This window comes from Rhamphochromis longiceps, linkage group LG2, assembly GCF_057381845.1.
Source record: "Rhamphochromis longiceps isolate RC_006_pf linkage group LG2, R_longiceps_female_GT1.1, whole genome shotgun sequence".
NCBI lineage: Eukaryota > Metazoa > Chordata > Actinopteri > Cichliformes > Cichlidae > Rhamphochromis > Rhamphochromis longiceps.
This window is the reverse complement of record NC_140558.1, coordinates 29,111,012-29,123,036: the sequence shown is the minus strand read 5'-3', so window position 1 is coordinate 29,123,036 and position 12,025 is coordinate 29,111,012. Positions and strand designations below refer to the sequence as shown.

The 12,025-nt window shown below is 36.7% G+C and overlaps 1 protein-coding gene across 1 annotated transcript in view; it reads left to right on the top strand.

The window, feature by feature from the left end:
* ctnna1 (catenin (cadherin-associated protein), alpha 1) overlaps nt 1-12,025 on the top strand; it is a 78,853-nt gene that overhangs the window by 21,701 nt on the left and 45,127 nt on the right. Inside the window, exon 7 of the mRNA XM_085421664.1 lies at nt 1,123-1,326. Within this exon, the coding sequence (XP_085277790.1) occupies nt 1,123-1,326 (204 nt within the window). The remainder of the gene's footprint in view (nt 1-1,122; nt 1,327-12,025) is intronic.

Sequence of the window (12,025 nt, the reverse complement as noted above, 5' to 3'; positions counted from 1 at the left end):
GGATAATCAATTAACCCTGAAGATTTGTTTTACAATTTCTGAAGTTTAATACAGGGTTTTGCCTTTAGTGGCTTTAACGTTACCTTTGATACTGCTGCCCTTCCACCACAACAAAAATAAACCATCTTTGAGTTTGAGAGACAATGCAGGAGGGTGGACTGTCGGTGAAGAAAAAAACCCCAAAAACTTAGCCATGCTTTCATGGACTACAGACCATTTTACAAATAACTGCCCGTTGCCAAAAATCTTAGAATTGCCAGTCTCATTACAATTTCTGGATACACTCAGATAACAACAGTTCCAGACAAGCTCTATAAAAAGCCTCAGTCACACCAGGCCTCTTATTGTATTACTGCTGGAAACTACTGTTTTCAGTTTACATTAATTTATTTCAGCGTCTTATAGAGTGGGTCGTGATGAAGAGATTTGAATTTTGCTCAGCGAGTATATGCAGCTTTGTATATACTCGCTGGTTTGTATTTGTTCAATTGGAGACTGCATCCTTCTTTACCCCAAGGTTTAGTACTTTAAATGTTTGACCAGTTTCCTTTTTTTGAACTGTAAACACCTTAACAGGGACCACTAAGGTGAACTTGTGTCAGGTGTAAATCAAAAATCACTCAACAGGCTTCAGCCAGATATAAGAGCTTAACATAAAAATATTATTGGCTCATAATGTTCTGCAAAAACACTTTTGTGGCCGTTATTCAAGCCATAAAGTCGGGATAGAATTTGGCGTTGTGGGGAATACTGGCGTAAATTGGTGTAGATAGAGGAATTTAATCACCATACACATTCCATGAACTTTACTGGTTGGACACATCTGTTTTATTCTTTGCCATGTGGAAAGCACTTTGTAACACTGCCTTTGAAAGGCGCTAAAAAAGGAAGTTGTTGTTGTTCAGGGTGTACAGAGACGAAAAAAAAAAAGACAACATGGCACTTTCCTCCCTTCTGGTTTTCCACCTCACCTCAGAGTCAGTCAGTTCAGTCATTTCCTTTCTTGTTACTCTGGGCTTTGTGAAGGAGAGATCAGTGTACCATGATTGTGCATTTTTTTTTTTTTTTTTTTTTTTTTTTTTTGCTCCCTGTGTAATTTTCCCTCTGACCCTTTCTTTACAGAAACAAATCATTGTGGACCCCCTGGCGTTCAGCGAGGAGCGCTTCCGCCCTTCCCTGGAGGAGCGCCTTGAGAGCATCATCAGTGGTGCTGCCCTCATGGCTGACTCTTCATGCACACGTGATGACCGCAGGGAGCGCATTGTGGCCGAATGCAATTCTGTGCGCCAGGCTCTCCAGGACCTTCTGTCTGAGTATATGGGCAATGTAAGTCTCTTTTCAGTTTTGTTTTCTTGTCATGTTATCTCGTCCCATCTTCTTTATTGTAGGCAGAACAATTTTCTAAGGTCAAAGGTTGTGCAACAGACTACAAACACAATTCATTCTGGCATGGATTGAGTTAAACTCTTAACATTTGACTTTATGTGAGTGTAATATGCGAGTCCTTACATAATCTGTTCCACTTGCAGGCACACCAATACCAACACATAACTGTCAGTGACAATTAATTCGATTATGTAAGTGATTACATAGCTAATCCTTGACCTTGCTTAATGTCATAAAGTATAGTACTCAATATCAACAGTGCTAACCACCATGCCACCGTGCTGCCCATAGTACTCAATATATAAACTAAATTGCGAAATGTGGTCTTACTCAATATTTCTTGTTGTGAACAACTTTTTAAACTGAAGTACTAGTTTGTTTCTGAAATTCAGCGGAAAGAAAAGACTTAGGAAAGTCTATACACATATAGAAAAGATGAGAAAAATTACAATACTAAATATTGCAGAGCATAATGACCAAGCTAGAGACAATTAAGCCCAGTCCACACAGGAAACTATTTGTTTGATGGTCATTTCTTGGTCACTGATGGTTGGTCATTAGTGGACATTCCAAGCTCCAAGTTGCCTTGGTGACCCCCTAATATATTTACTACCTTGTCATGTCAATCTACTGTATCCTGTGCTCTCATTGGTAGCTGCTTTAGTTGCTTGCCTCAAAGTTGAGAAGTTGATTTTTCAGCCATTACCAGCAGTTACTTCACCCACCATTGCTGGATGTCAGAACTGAGCCTGCTGATTTATTAAATGCTAAAATTACTATTCTGTCTGTAACAAAAAGTAATATATTTATTCCTGGCCTTGGCCCTGCATGCCATGCCTGTGAAATCTGTTTAGAATTTTAAGGATTCAGTGGACATATAAAGACCAAGAGCACAACCTTTTTTAGAGTTCACTTGCCTTTGGGGAAGTATCTAATATTTAAAAAAAAAAAAAAAAAGATGACTTAATGGCAAAAACTGTTGATTTTTATCCTTCAAAAGGAAAAATTTTCCACAAGTGCTGATGTCTTATCACTGGATTAATGTGACATGTTTTGTATGTAGATGCAAATCTGCTCCCATTTGTTGGATTTTGTTTTGTCCCAAAAACAAAACAAAAAAACAACAAACAAATATAGATAGAGAGAGAGATATCTCTGAGCTGCTGCACTGGCATATCATTAAAGTGGCGGTAAAAACCGACACGAGGGTACACTGTTCGACCCAGCTGTGGTGGCCACGGCGCAAAGTAGGGCTGCACGATTTTGCATAAAATGAGAATCACGATTTTTTTCTTTTTTTTTTTCTTTTTTTTTTTTTTGGCTTGGAATTGAGATCACGATTCTCTCACGATTTTCTTTTCCAGTATAAATATTTATTGCACTTATTAACTGCACATCAACTTCGTAACAGTTGAGACTGAACATAAAAACAATAAATAAACATAAAAACAACAAATGTCTCACGTTTTGTTGTTGCCGCAAAATGTTGTACTGCTTGAAATTCTGTCTCCACCTTTGCTCAACACTGCGTGTATAGAGCAGGTAATGCTACAATAGAAAAATAGCCTCCGTAATTTCTTTGTGCCTGCGGGAGTTCGACGTGTATAGGGAAGCGCTGTATAAGGTTCCCGTTATTGATGTTTGGGTGGTTGACCGGAACGGATTTTCTCCTGTCACTTTCTCGTCATCCCTGACATGTTCTCAGTTGTTTTTTCCCTGCTAATTTTAGCATCACACGGCACAGCTTCTGTATCACGTGGTATAAGGCTCCGCCTTTGTCATTTGTTGAGCAGGAAGAGTGAGCGCTTGTTTTCATGCAGAGTACGTCCCGGATCAAAATGCGGTACAGTCGTCTTTTTTTTTTTTTCTTTCTTTCTTTCTTTTTTCGTCGTTGTCTTTTGGAAATGAGATCGCACATAAGTATGAATCGAGATCGCGATTTTCTAACGATTAATCGTGCAGCCCTAGCGCAAAGCATCAGATTACAAAACTGCATGACCGGCTAGGGTGTCACAAATGTTATGGCGTGCCCCCAGATGATGTGATGTCCAACTCGGCACGGGGCGCTCAGAGCATAAAAGCACCATACCAGTGAATGCTTATAAAATTATTTGATTGCAGATCAGGTTTGCCTCAAAATTTGTTTTCATTGGACATTGACAAAATTAGCAGTTGTGGGTCAACTAAGTTTGAATGTCATTTTCTCTTATTCTAGCCTCAAGAATTGCAGTCATGGTTTGCACTCGTTGTCCATCCACAACATGTTCAGTTTATTTTAAGGTTCAAGACACTCATGAAGCATCTCTGATTTGCTTCAAAATGACTTTTCCACTTCACTGGACTCATCCATGCCAGCCATGTTACCCTGTATGACTTGAGATGTTAGATTTACAGCGAAATACCACTCTGATGATAAGTGGACATGATAGGTGTATGACCACTCATTTGGCCAAATGAAAACAACAGATGAGAAGCATAATGTGTCATTGTCCACAGTGTGCTTTAATGGTGTAGTTTAGCCTCTAAGAATGGTGCCTTTAAAGCTGTGGTAGATGTTTGTTATGAATCTTAAGCATCTAAACAAACCACACTTGTTTGAGGATGTGTCAAATTATTCCAAGACAGAGAGATAATAATATATGTGATGTCTTTCAGGGAGGCAGTCTTTTTATTGCCTAAACCAGTGTAGGCCTATGCTTGGCACAACCTTGCTACATGATGTCCTTGATTTTTAACTGTAGATCATTTTGAATGCAGATGAAGCAGTGAAAGTCAATAAACGGTATGTAGCCATTACAGCATATGGGTTTACACTCACAGCTCATGGTGTTGGAAAGACTCCTAACTCATTCATTCCCATCCCTTATGTTTCTTCATACCCTCTAGCTACAACTTGTTTACCCCCCTTCTCCATTTTTCCTGCACTCCTCCTGACTCAAAGATTTCCTAGTATCGTATAGTAAAACTCAAGCATTGAATCTTAGGTTTTGTTGAAAGGATTTAACTTGGAGTATAATTAATTGTTCAGTGTAGGGTTGTTGTACTATACTTTATGTTGTACGACTTGAGTTGCTTTGAGCTTAAAATGTGCTAACAGCAGTGGCCAAGAATCAAATTCTGGAGCTTGCATTTATGTGCTAGTGTGTTCCTCATCCCTTAGGCCATGAAACAAAAATGCTTTTGTTAATCTTTTTCATTAAGTTTTGTGTAGGTTTGTTTAATTAGGCATATTACAAGTTGTACAACCCCCAGTAGTAATATACAAATGATCTGGCTGCGGCATGCTGCAACAATATATTAAAGCGATAATTAAAAAAAAAAAAAAAGTCCTTTGAATACCCTCTTAAAAATCTCTTGATCATTTTTATATGGAAAAGGGCTGGATAGATAATGACAATTGGTATGTTGTCTAGAAATCAGGTTTTTGTTTTTTTTGTGTTACATTTTGTTTCAAAGCCAGCTTGGTTTATATTAAAGTTGTTTTGATAAGCATTTTTTTTTTTTTTTTTTTTTTTTTAATGTTCTGTTTAGGTCTGTTTTTGAGCTTTTCAAACTGCCTTTTTATACACATTCACAGCAGGTGATTTATTGCTTGTTTCATTTGTTTGTTCAACCATGAGAGTTATTCGAGGAGCAGTTGAAATTATGAGCTGATTTGAACACCATTTAATATTTGTTTATCTTGTATACAGCAGACACTTTATACAAGTTGTATTGACTTTTATAAATTTGAGCTTTGAGATAGATAGATATTCATTCATTCATTCATTCATTCATTCATTCATTCAATGGAACTAAGTGAATAGAAAAGTTGGGATGCACTAGCTACAGATGTCTAAATGTATCAAGCACATTATGCGGATGAATCACTTGGATATGTCCAAGTGTCTTTCTTTTTTTCGTGTTCCCAGAGTAGAAAATGTAAGGGCAATGCTAATGATGATCATTTAATAAGACTAGAGCTTGTCTACTCAGCCAGTGAAGTGGAAAGGTGGGTGGGGGGAATGTCGCCCCAGCACTGCCACATAGTGTGACCTCAATTATTCCATATTGTCATGACAGTTTGGCATGGCACGTGTCGAGTGCAACTGTTTCTGCCACTTTTTATTAATAATGCATCCCTTGTTCTCGGCATCTGTCAGGGTTTCATTTCACATTGGAGAGTGACACTTGCTTGTTTTGACATACACAGCTACTGACATTTAAATTTCTTCAACCGGATAGGATATATTATCATTTTCACCTTAGGCAAAAAAGACATACCTGGCCAATGTAGTGGAACCCAACTTGTCCTCCTTGCTTGTGGTTTTTGGTGTAGTTCTCTTCCCACACTCTGCCTTCTCCTTGCTGAGTTCTGTTTCACTTTCTTTTGCGGTTTCAGTCTTCCTGCTTGTGCCCTCTTTTCTTAGTGCCTCACTCTTTTCTTAAGTCTTGCTGTTTTCTTGCCTTGGGCATCTAAAATGAATTGTTTTATTCTTACACTGTGCGTGCCTCTCATTTTAAATACTTTTTAGGTTTGTATCTTGTGCCATGTACCCGCCTTACCTGGTACCCTTAGTGTGTGTGTGTGTGTGTGTGTGTGTGTGTGTGTGTGTGTGTTAATAACAAGTTCACAACGCTAATGAGGATATTGATTGACATTTTACATGAGGATTTTGTTTGGACATATTTAAAACACAAACAAAGAAACAAACAAAGATTGTTTGATATTGTACCCAGAGGTTGTGATTATTATAAACTGTTTTTACCAAAAATATTGGGGTGGGAGAGTGACAGGGTTTTTGATTTTATTTATTTTATTTTAAATTTGTCTATTTGTAATCTCAATGGATAATTAAAACAAATTGCACTCCACACAATGTAACGGGGAAAGCTTTAGAGTCCCAAAGGTTTTTCTGTATTTACAGCCTCCATAAAACACTGGTCTGTCAGTAAAAGCCCTTCAGGCTACATTTCATTGATGGGGTGATCTTTTGCTGGTGAATTCCAAGCTTTTTGATTAGCTTTGCTGTCAGGTAAATGAGGTACACCCTTTCTTTAACAGGGTGTGTTGTGAACTGCATTAGACGGCTTGTTTTAAATAATTTGCTGGCAGCTGTGGCAAGCTTTGTCTGTATATTAATATATTTGTATTAATTCAGATTACAAATTTCTGTGTCAACTTTTGACCTTTTGCCATGTCCCTTTCTTGGTCACTTGAGAGCTGAGGAAACAATTTATAAGTGTAATATACTGAAAAATACCGATGCAACAGCTTAAGCATGCAGATGGTCCTTCTGATGGTAGTTGTCCTTAAGGTAGACTCATATTTAGCACCATAACATTTTCATTGAATGTACATCAGTTTAAATGTTTTCTTTCAATACTGCATTTTCTTTTTTTTTTTCTTTTTTCTTTTTTTCTTTTTTTTTTTTACAGTTACAACACTGTGAATACACTGTTAAGTGACAAGATCAAACTAAGAAGCCTTCATTTCTTTCCTTGTTCTAAGTTTCAAACACTTTCAAATATAACACTAATATTCCTTTACTGTTGAGATTGAGAAGGACTGGTGTCCGTCTACGTAGAGAGGTGGCTGCCTCAGAGCCAAAGTGGCACATCTTAAAATGGATTCAACTGAGAATGTGGAATCCAGTTATTAGCCAGGTAAGGCCATTGTCTTTGAGTTCCTGTATCTTGGAACTATAGTTGAATCTAAAACCTAAACAGACTGCGAAGAACATGTATATTGCATACAGAAAAAGTTATAGCTTTAAAACTAAGGGCTTAGGTACCTTTCGGAAAACAAAGCTTATCCCTCAGTTAAGTACCAGATGGTTTAAGTGGTGTAAGCAACGTTGGTGTTTGTTTTGTAGAAAACATGGTTTGATTAGGCTCGAGTTGGAATTTTTGCTGTTTACTTAAAGCAGGCCTGATGTTGGACCATTTCTCTCTGGTTATGAGACAGCAGTGGCAGACTTGCTGGGTCTGGAATATTTTGTAATATGGTAACATGACGGCCATAGGTTTTTGTGAATAAAAGTGCTGTTCTAAGTTTGAATTAGATTTTAATTTATTAGGCTAAATATTCAAGCATGTCTATTGGTTTGTAATTCTCAATTGTTTGTGCTAGGACTCACCAGTGATATCCTTGGAGAATGGCTTTAAATTTAAGCAATAGATACATTAGGGGTTATATGCTGATGAGAGTCCTGATCAATGTGTCTCTCCTAGTAAGCATTTTCTAGATTTATTGGAGGTCTTATAATGAGTACCTGAAACATACATGGGTTCTGAGTCCTTGAACCACACTGCCGAAGCCGTGCTGTCAGACTCGTCAGTTTTGTGCCTTGCTCACTTGGGTACACCCTCCAGGTTAATTACGGAAGCTTGCTTTTTGTAGACCTCATCAGAAAAGAGCAGGTAAAATTGAAGTGGCTCTTGTAGTTATTTATTATCTGAACCTTCTGACAAATGTAAGATCATAGGTTAGAGGGGTGTGGTGTTTTTTTTTGTTTTTTTTTTGTTTTGTTTTGTTTCAATCCTCAGATGAAATAGTTACATGAAGAAAATGGCTTAACAAGTTTCTGTGCCTTCATAATTTCTACTTAATATAACACAAGTGCGCACTAAAAATATGATTAGAAATATGTAAATTATGGAAAGTTTCTTGAACAAATACCTGTCAGGTGTTTATTTTGATATTATTTTGTTTTCAGTTAGCTGTTTTAGAGCAGTCAGTGAGTGAGAACAAACATGGTAGAGTTAAGTTTGTACTCTGTTTAATCATCCAAAAATGTGGAAGTTGTCTGGATTCAAGTACTCAGTCTGTCTAAAATCAAAACAATATTGGATTTGTTGTTTGCAGTGGCAGTAATACTTGCACTAAGCAGAGATTTAGAGAGTGGCTCGAAAATCCAGAGGTTAGATAGCCAATAACTGTATTTACTGGAGTGTTATACAACTGTAGAAAAAAAATATGGACACTGAAATGATAAAACGAAGTCTTTTCTGTTGTTTTAGTTTTTATGTAAATTGCTTTACTGTCTTGTGTGAATGTTTCACTTTGATAGTTTTTTTTCTTTTATATTTTGCACATAGAAGCTTAAGACTTTTTTTTTTTTTTGCGTTGATGAATTATATCTACTATTTTTTTTTTTTTCTTTTCATCTGAAAGTTGAATCTGAAACTAGACTCAAAGACAGTACTGTTTATAAATGTCACTTGTAAAAACTAAGAAAAAGGAAACACCCATGCCATTAATGTTGCCTACAATCTATTAGCCCACACGAAATGTGAAGTCTTAATTTGTGGTTTTGGTTTTGATTTTCTCCATGTAAGTAAATATCACATTGTCACAGAGTTTCTAATTCCAAAGTTTAATCTCTAGTTTTTTGCTCTGACATCCAAGAAAAATGGACAATGCTGGATGTTACTGGTGTTATCTGATGATCATTATCTGTAACTGCAGTGCTTGTATATCGGTCATTTAATTTTGGGCATTTAATCACATAGGACCAGTGTCGATGCAAAATCACGAATTTGGTGCAGTTAATATTCTCAACAATTCAGTCTTACATAAGACTGGAAATGCTTTAATAGCTTAATTACTGGTTATTCATTGCAGTGTTAGTTTGTAGATTTTTCACTATTTGCTCTTCTATTAAACAACAACCTATAGCTTGTGGTAAAGTAAAAGTTAATTAACTTTTGAATGTACCCATAAACATGAATCCTCATAGCAAAAAAAATTGAATTTTTAAAATCATAAATATTTAAACTATCCTTCTTGAATGTCAACAAGTGTTGAATTTCACTTTGTTGATGTTCAGAGTTTTGCAGTATCATGATTTATACACTGTACTAAAGTGCAATTACAGACCAAACCAAGTTGTGAGCATCCATCAGTTGGCAAACACCTTGTAAATTATAATCATTTTATTTAAAAAATATATGTTTTGAGGGGACAATGTTTTTTTTTTTTTCTTCAGTTTGGCACAGCTTATCCACTATACAGATATGAAATTGTACATATTACAATACAAAAGGAAAATGGGAAGAGAAAAGCATTCATTTTGCACAAAGAGGTTGGGTTAGAGAGGGGATTGGTGCTGCTGCTTTTTTTTTTTTTTTTTTTTTTTTTTTTTTTTTTAGGCAGGGTGGGAACAAGGGCTAGAGGATGACAAGAGGAAACAAAAACAGATTACAAAGTGCAAAGGGATGCATATTTCTACAAATTTGTGGATTTTCAGTCACTTGGTACAACTGTAGTATTAAACAGTGAAATGTCTAATGATGGACAGAACTTTATAGGAATTCCATATACATCCCCATACTTGGTGTTATCAAAAACAAAGTCTCCCCATAAAGTTTGCTGAATGAGATTAGGAAATATTCAACTGAATTTTGACTCTTGAACATGCAAGACAGATTAGAAGGGCAATAGTTAAAGCAGTGCTAAGCTGGAAACAACTTAAATTAGAAAATGGAGGTGCTTGACTGATCAGTGTATGCAATGCTTTCATTCAATTCAGACATGAAGTGTAACAATTTTTGGTTTACAAAAGCACTTTCTTGTTTTAGGCATCCTATGAGCATGTGCTGAGACATGTTGACACGCAAGCATTCATTTGAGTGTGAAGCCAAATTTTGACAAGCTCAATATAAAGACAAAGCCACAAATGGTACCTCCTCCTTACCTATAGGGGGCATCAGCCAATGAACTTCACCCTAATTGTTGAAAACCAGGCATCTCACTTAAAAGTGCTGCATCTTGTCATCACTAATTGCAGACTTTAGTAAACACGAGTTAAAATACTAGTCCTAGGAATTGATAAGAATATCGTAAAATCGCTGAGTACTTGAATTTTACAGTGTTCAAACATTGGACTGCTCAACACTTGATTAGCTGTGAAGTTGCTGCTACTCTGGTCAGTGTACATTTCATGCCTAAGGTGCTGTCATTCTGTCATTCCATTCTCTACTACTTTTACTTGCCCAAAAGGATGCTCGGAATTGTTAAGAAAAAGACATAACCCCATTGTTAAACTCTGTCTTCATCGTCCTATCTATTCCTCTCAGCCCCACTCTTTCACCCTACCCCCACTACTAAATTGAACACAAAGAAGTGCGAAGCTACTGCAGCAGCTTTAGTCTGATGCTAATGCACATCCTCCCCCTGCTGCATACAAATGTGTCCTGACCCAGGCTTGCTGTTTGCTTATCACTGGATCTCCATTTGCTCTCAGGGTATTGACCGCAGTTTAACTTGACACGTTCGAGTGCTAACCTAGGACCTGAAATTCATTTTTCGCTAACAAGAACAAAACCTTAAAAAAAATATATTCGCACATGATTTTTGGTCACAAGGATTAATATACTGTATTATTTTTCAGTGGTAGCATGACTAAATGTTTCTAGATCACTGGTGTGGGTGATAGAATATTAAGTTCATTTTGCCTTGCTTTAATTGGTTCAATCTTGAGCCTGTCAGGACTTATTAGTGTGTAAGCAGTAAAGAGCACAGGCTACTGGGGTTTTGTATTCAGAATAAAATGCGCTCCTGTCTGGCATTTGAGCTGTTTGTTACAGTTTGTCACTTGCTACCCTCACTCTAGCTTGTCTGTATATTGATCCTGGTATAATATAGCTCATCAGTTAATTGTAATCAACACCTAAAGCTGTTGGAAATATTATGGTCACAGTTTGTATGGCAGTTGAAAATGGAGAATCCATGTACAGATCATTGTAGATCATTTTCCATGTCTAGGGTGAGGCTGACATCCATGAGTTTTTTTTTTTTCCCTTCTAAGCAGTGTAGTGTGTTGAAAGTTAATCACAGTTGTTCAGTCTGTCCCACAGATTGAGAATTTATTTGTGGTGTTGAGCCCTCGTGGGTGGGAGCTAAAACATCCATTAACTTGAGTCAGCTGCAAAACAGCTTTTCATTTACGGGGGTAACGTCTGATTAAAGAGGTAATTTTTCCAATTTATATAATTGAACATAAATTCTCCATTCTCAGTCCACACTTTCAGTTGCATTTCCACACAGAAATGTTTCTTTGGAGGAAATCCAAATTTATTTATTTTTTTAGAAATAAAACAATCTCATTCAACCCAAATGTATTCTTGGTGGGAAACCGTGGAACCATGTCAGATTTGCTAAACGTAATGTCATAAGTGACTACTCAATAGAATTTCAGGATTCTTCTATCCGTAACAGATGATTTCTTTATTCATAACATAACAATAATGACATTTACTTTACAGTTAATTCATAATTTGAGTTTGGTCTTAGTGCCCTTTAATGTATTATAGTTCTCTCAAAACAAAGCTACAAAACAATGTTCTGATAATTGGTTCTGTTCATTTGCCCCAGTGATTGAATGTTTGGCTTGGACTGCCTATGGTGTAGTTAGAAACAGCATTTCAAATATTTACTTTTTAAAAGAAAATACATAAATCACATCCTCCCTTAATGTATTCTGTTAGCAGAGGGCCACTTGGCAAAGTAGTTTCTCTGTGCTGCAGAATATAGAGACAGTGGTGGAGACAGATCTCACAGTTTACAATTTTCTTCTTTAAAATGATTGCCCCTGCCTGATATGAACAACCTTGCATTCATATAAAAATAAATTTGTGACTATCTCTACAACGTCCT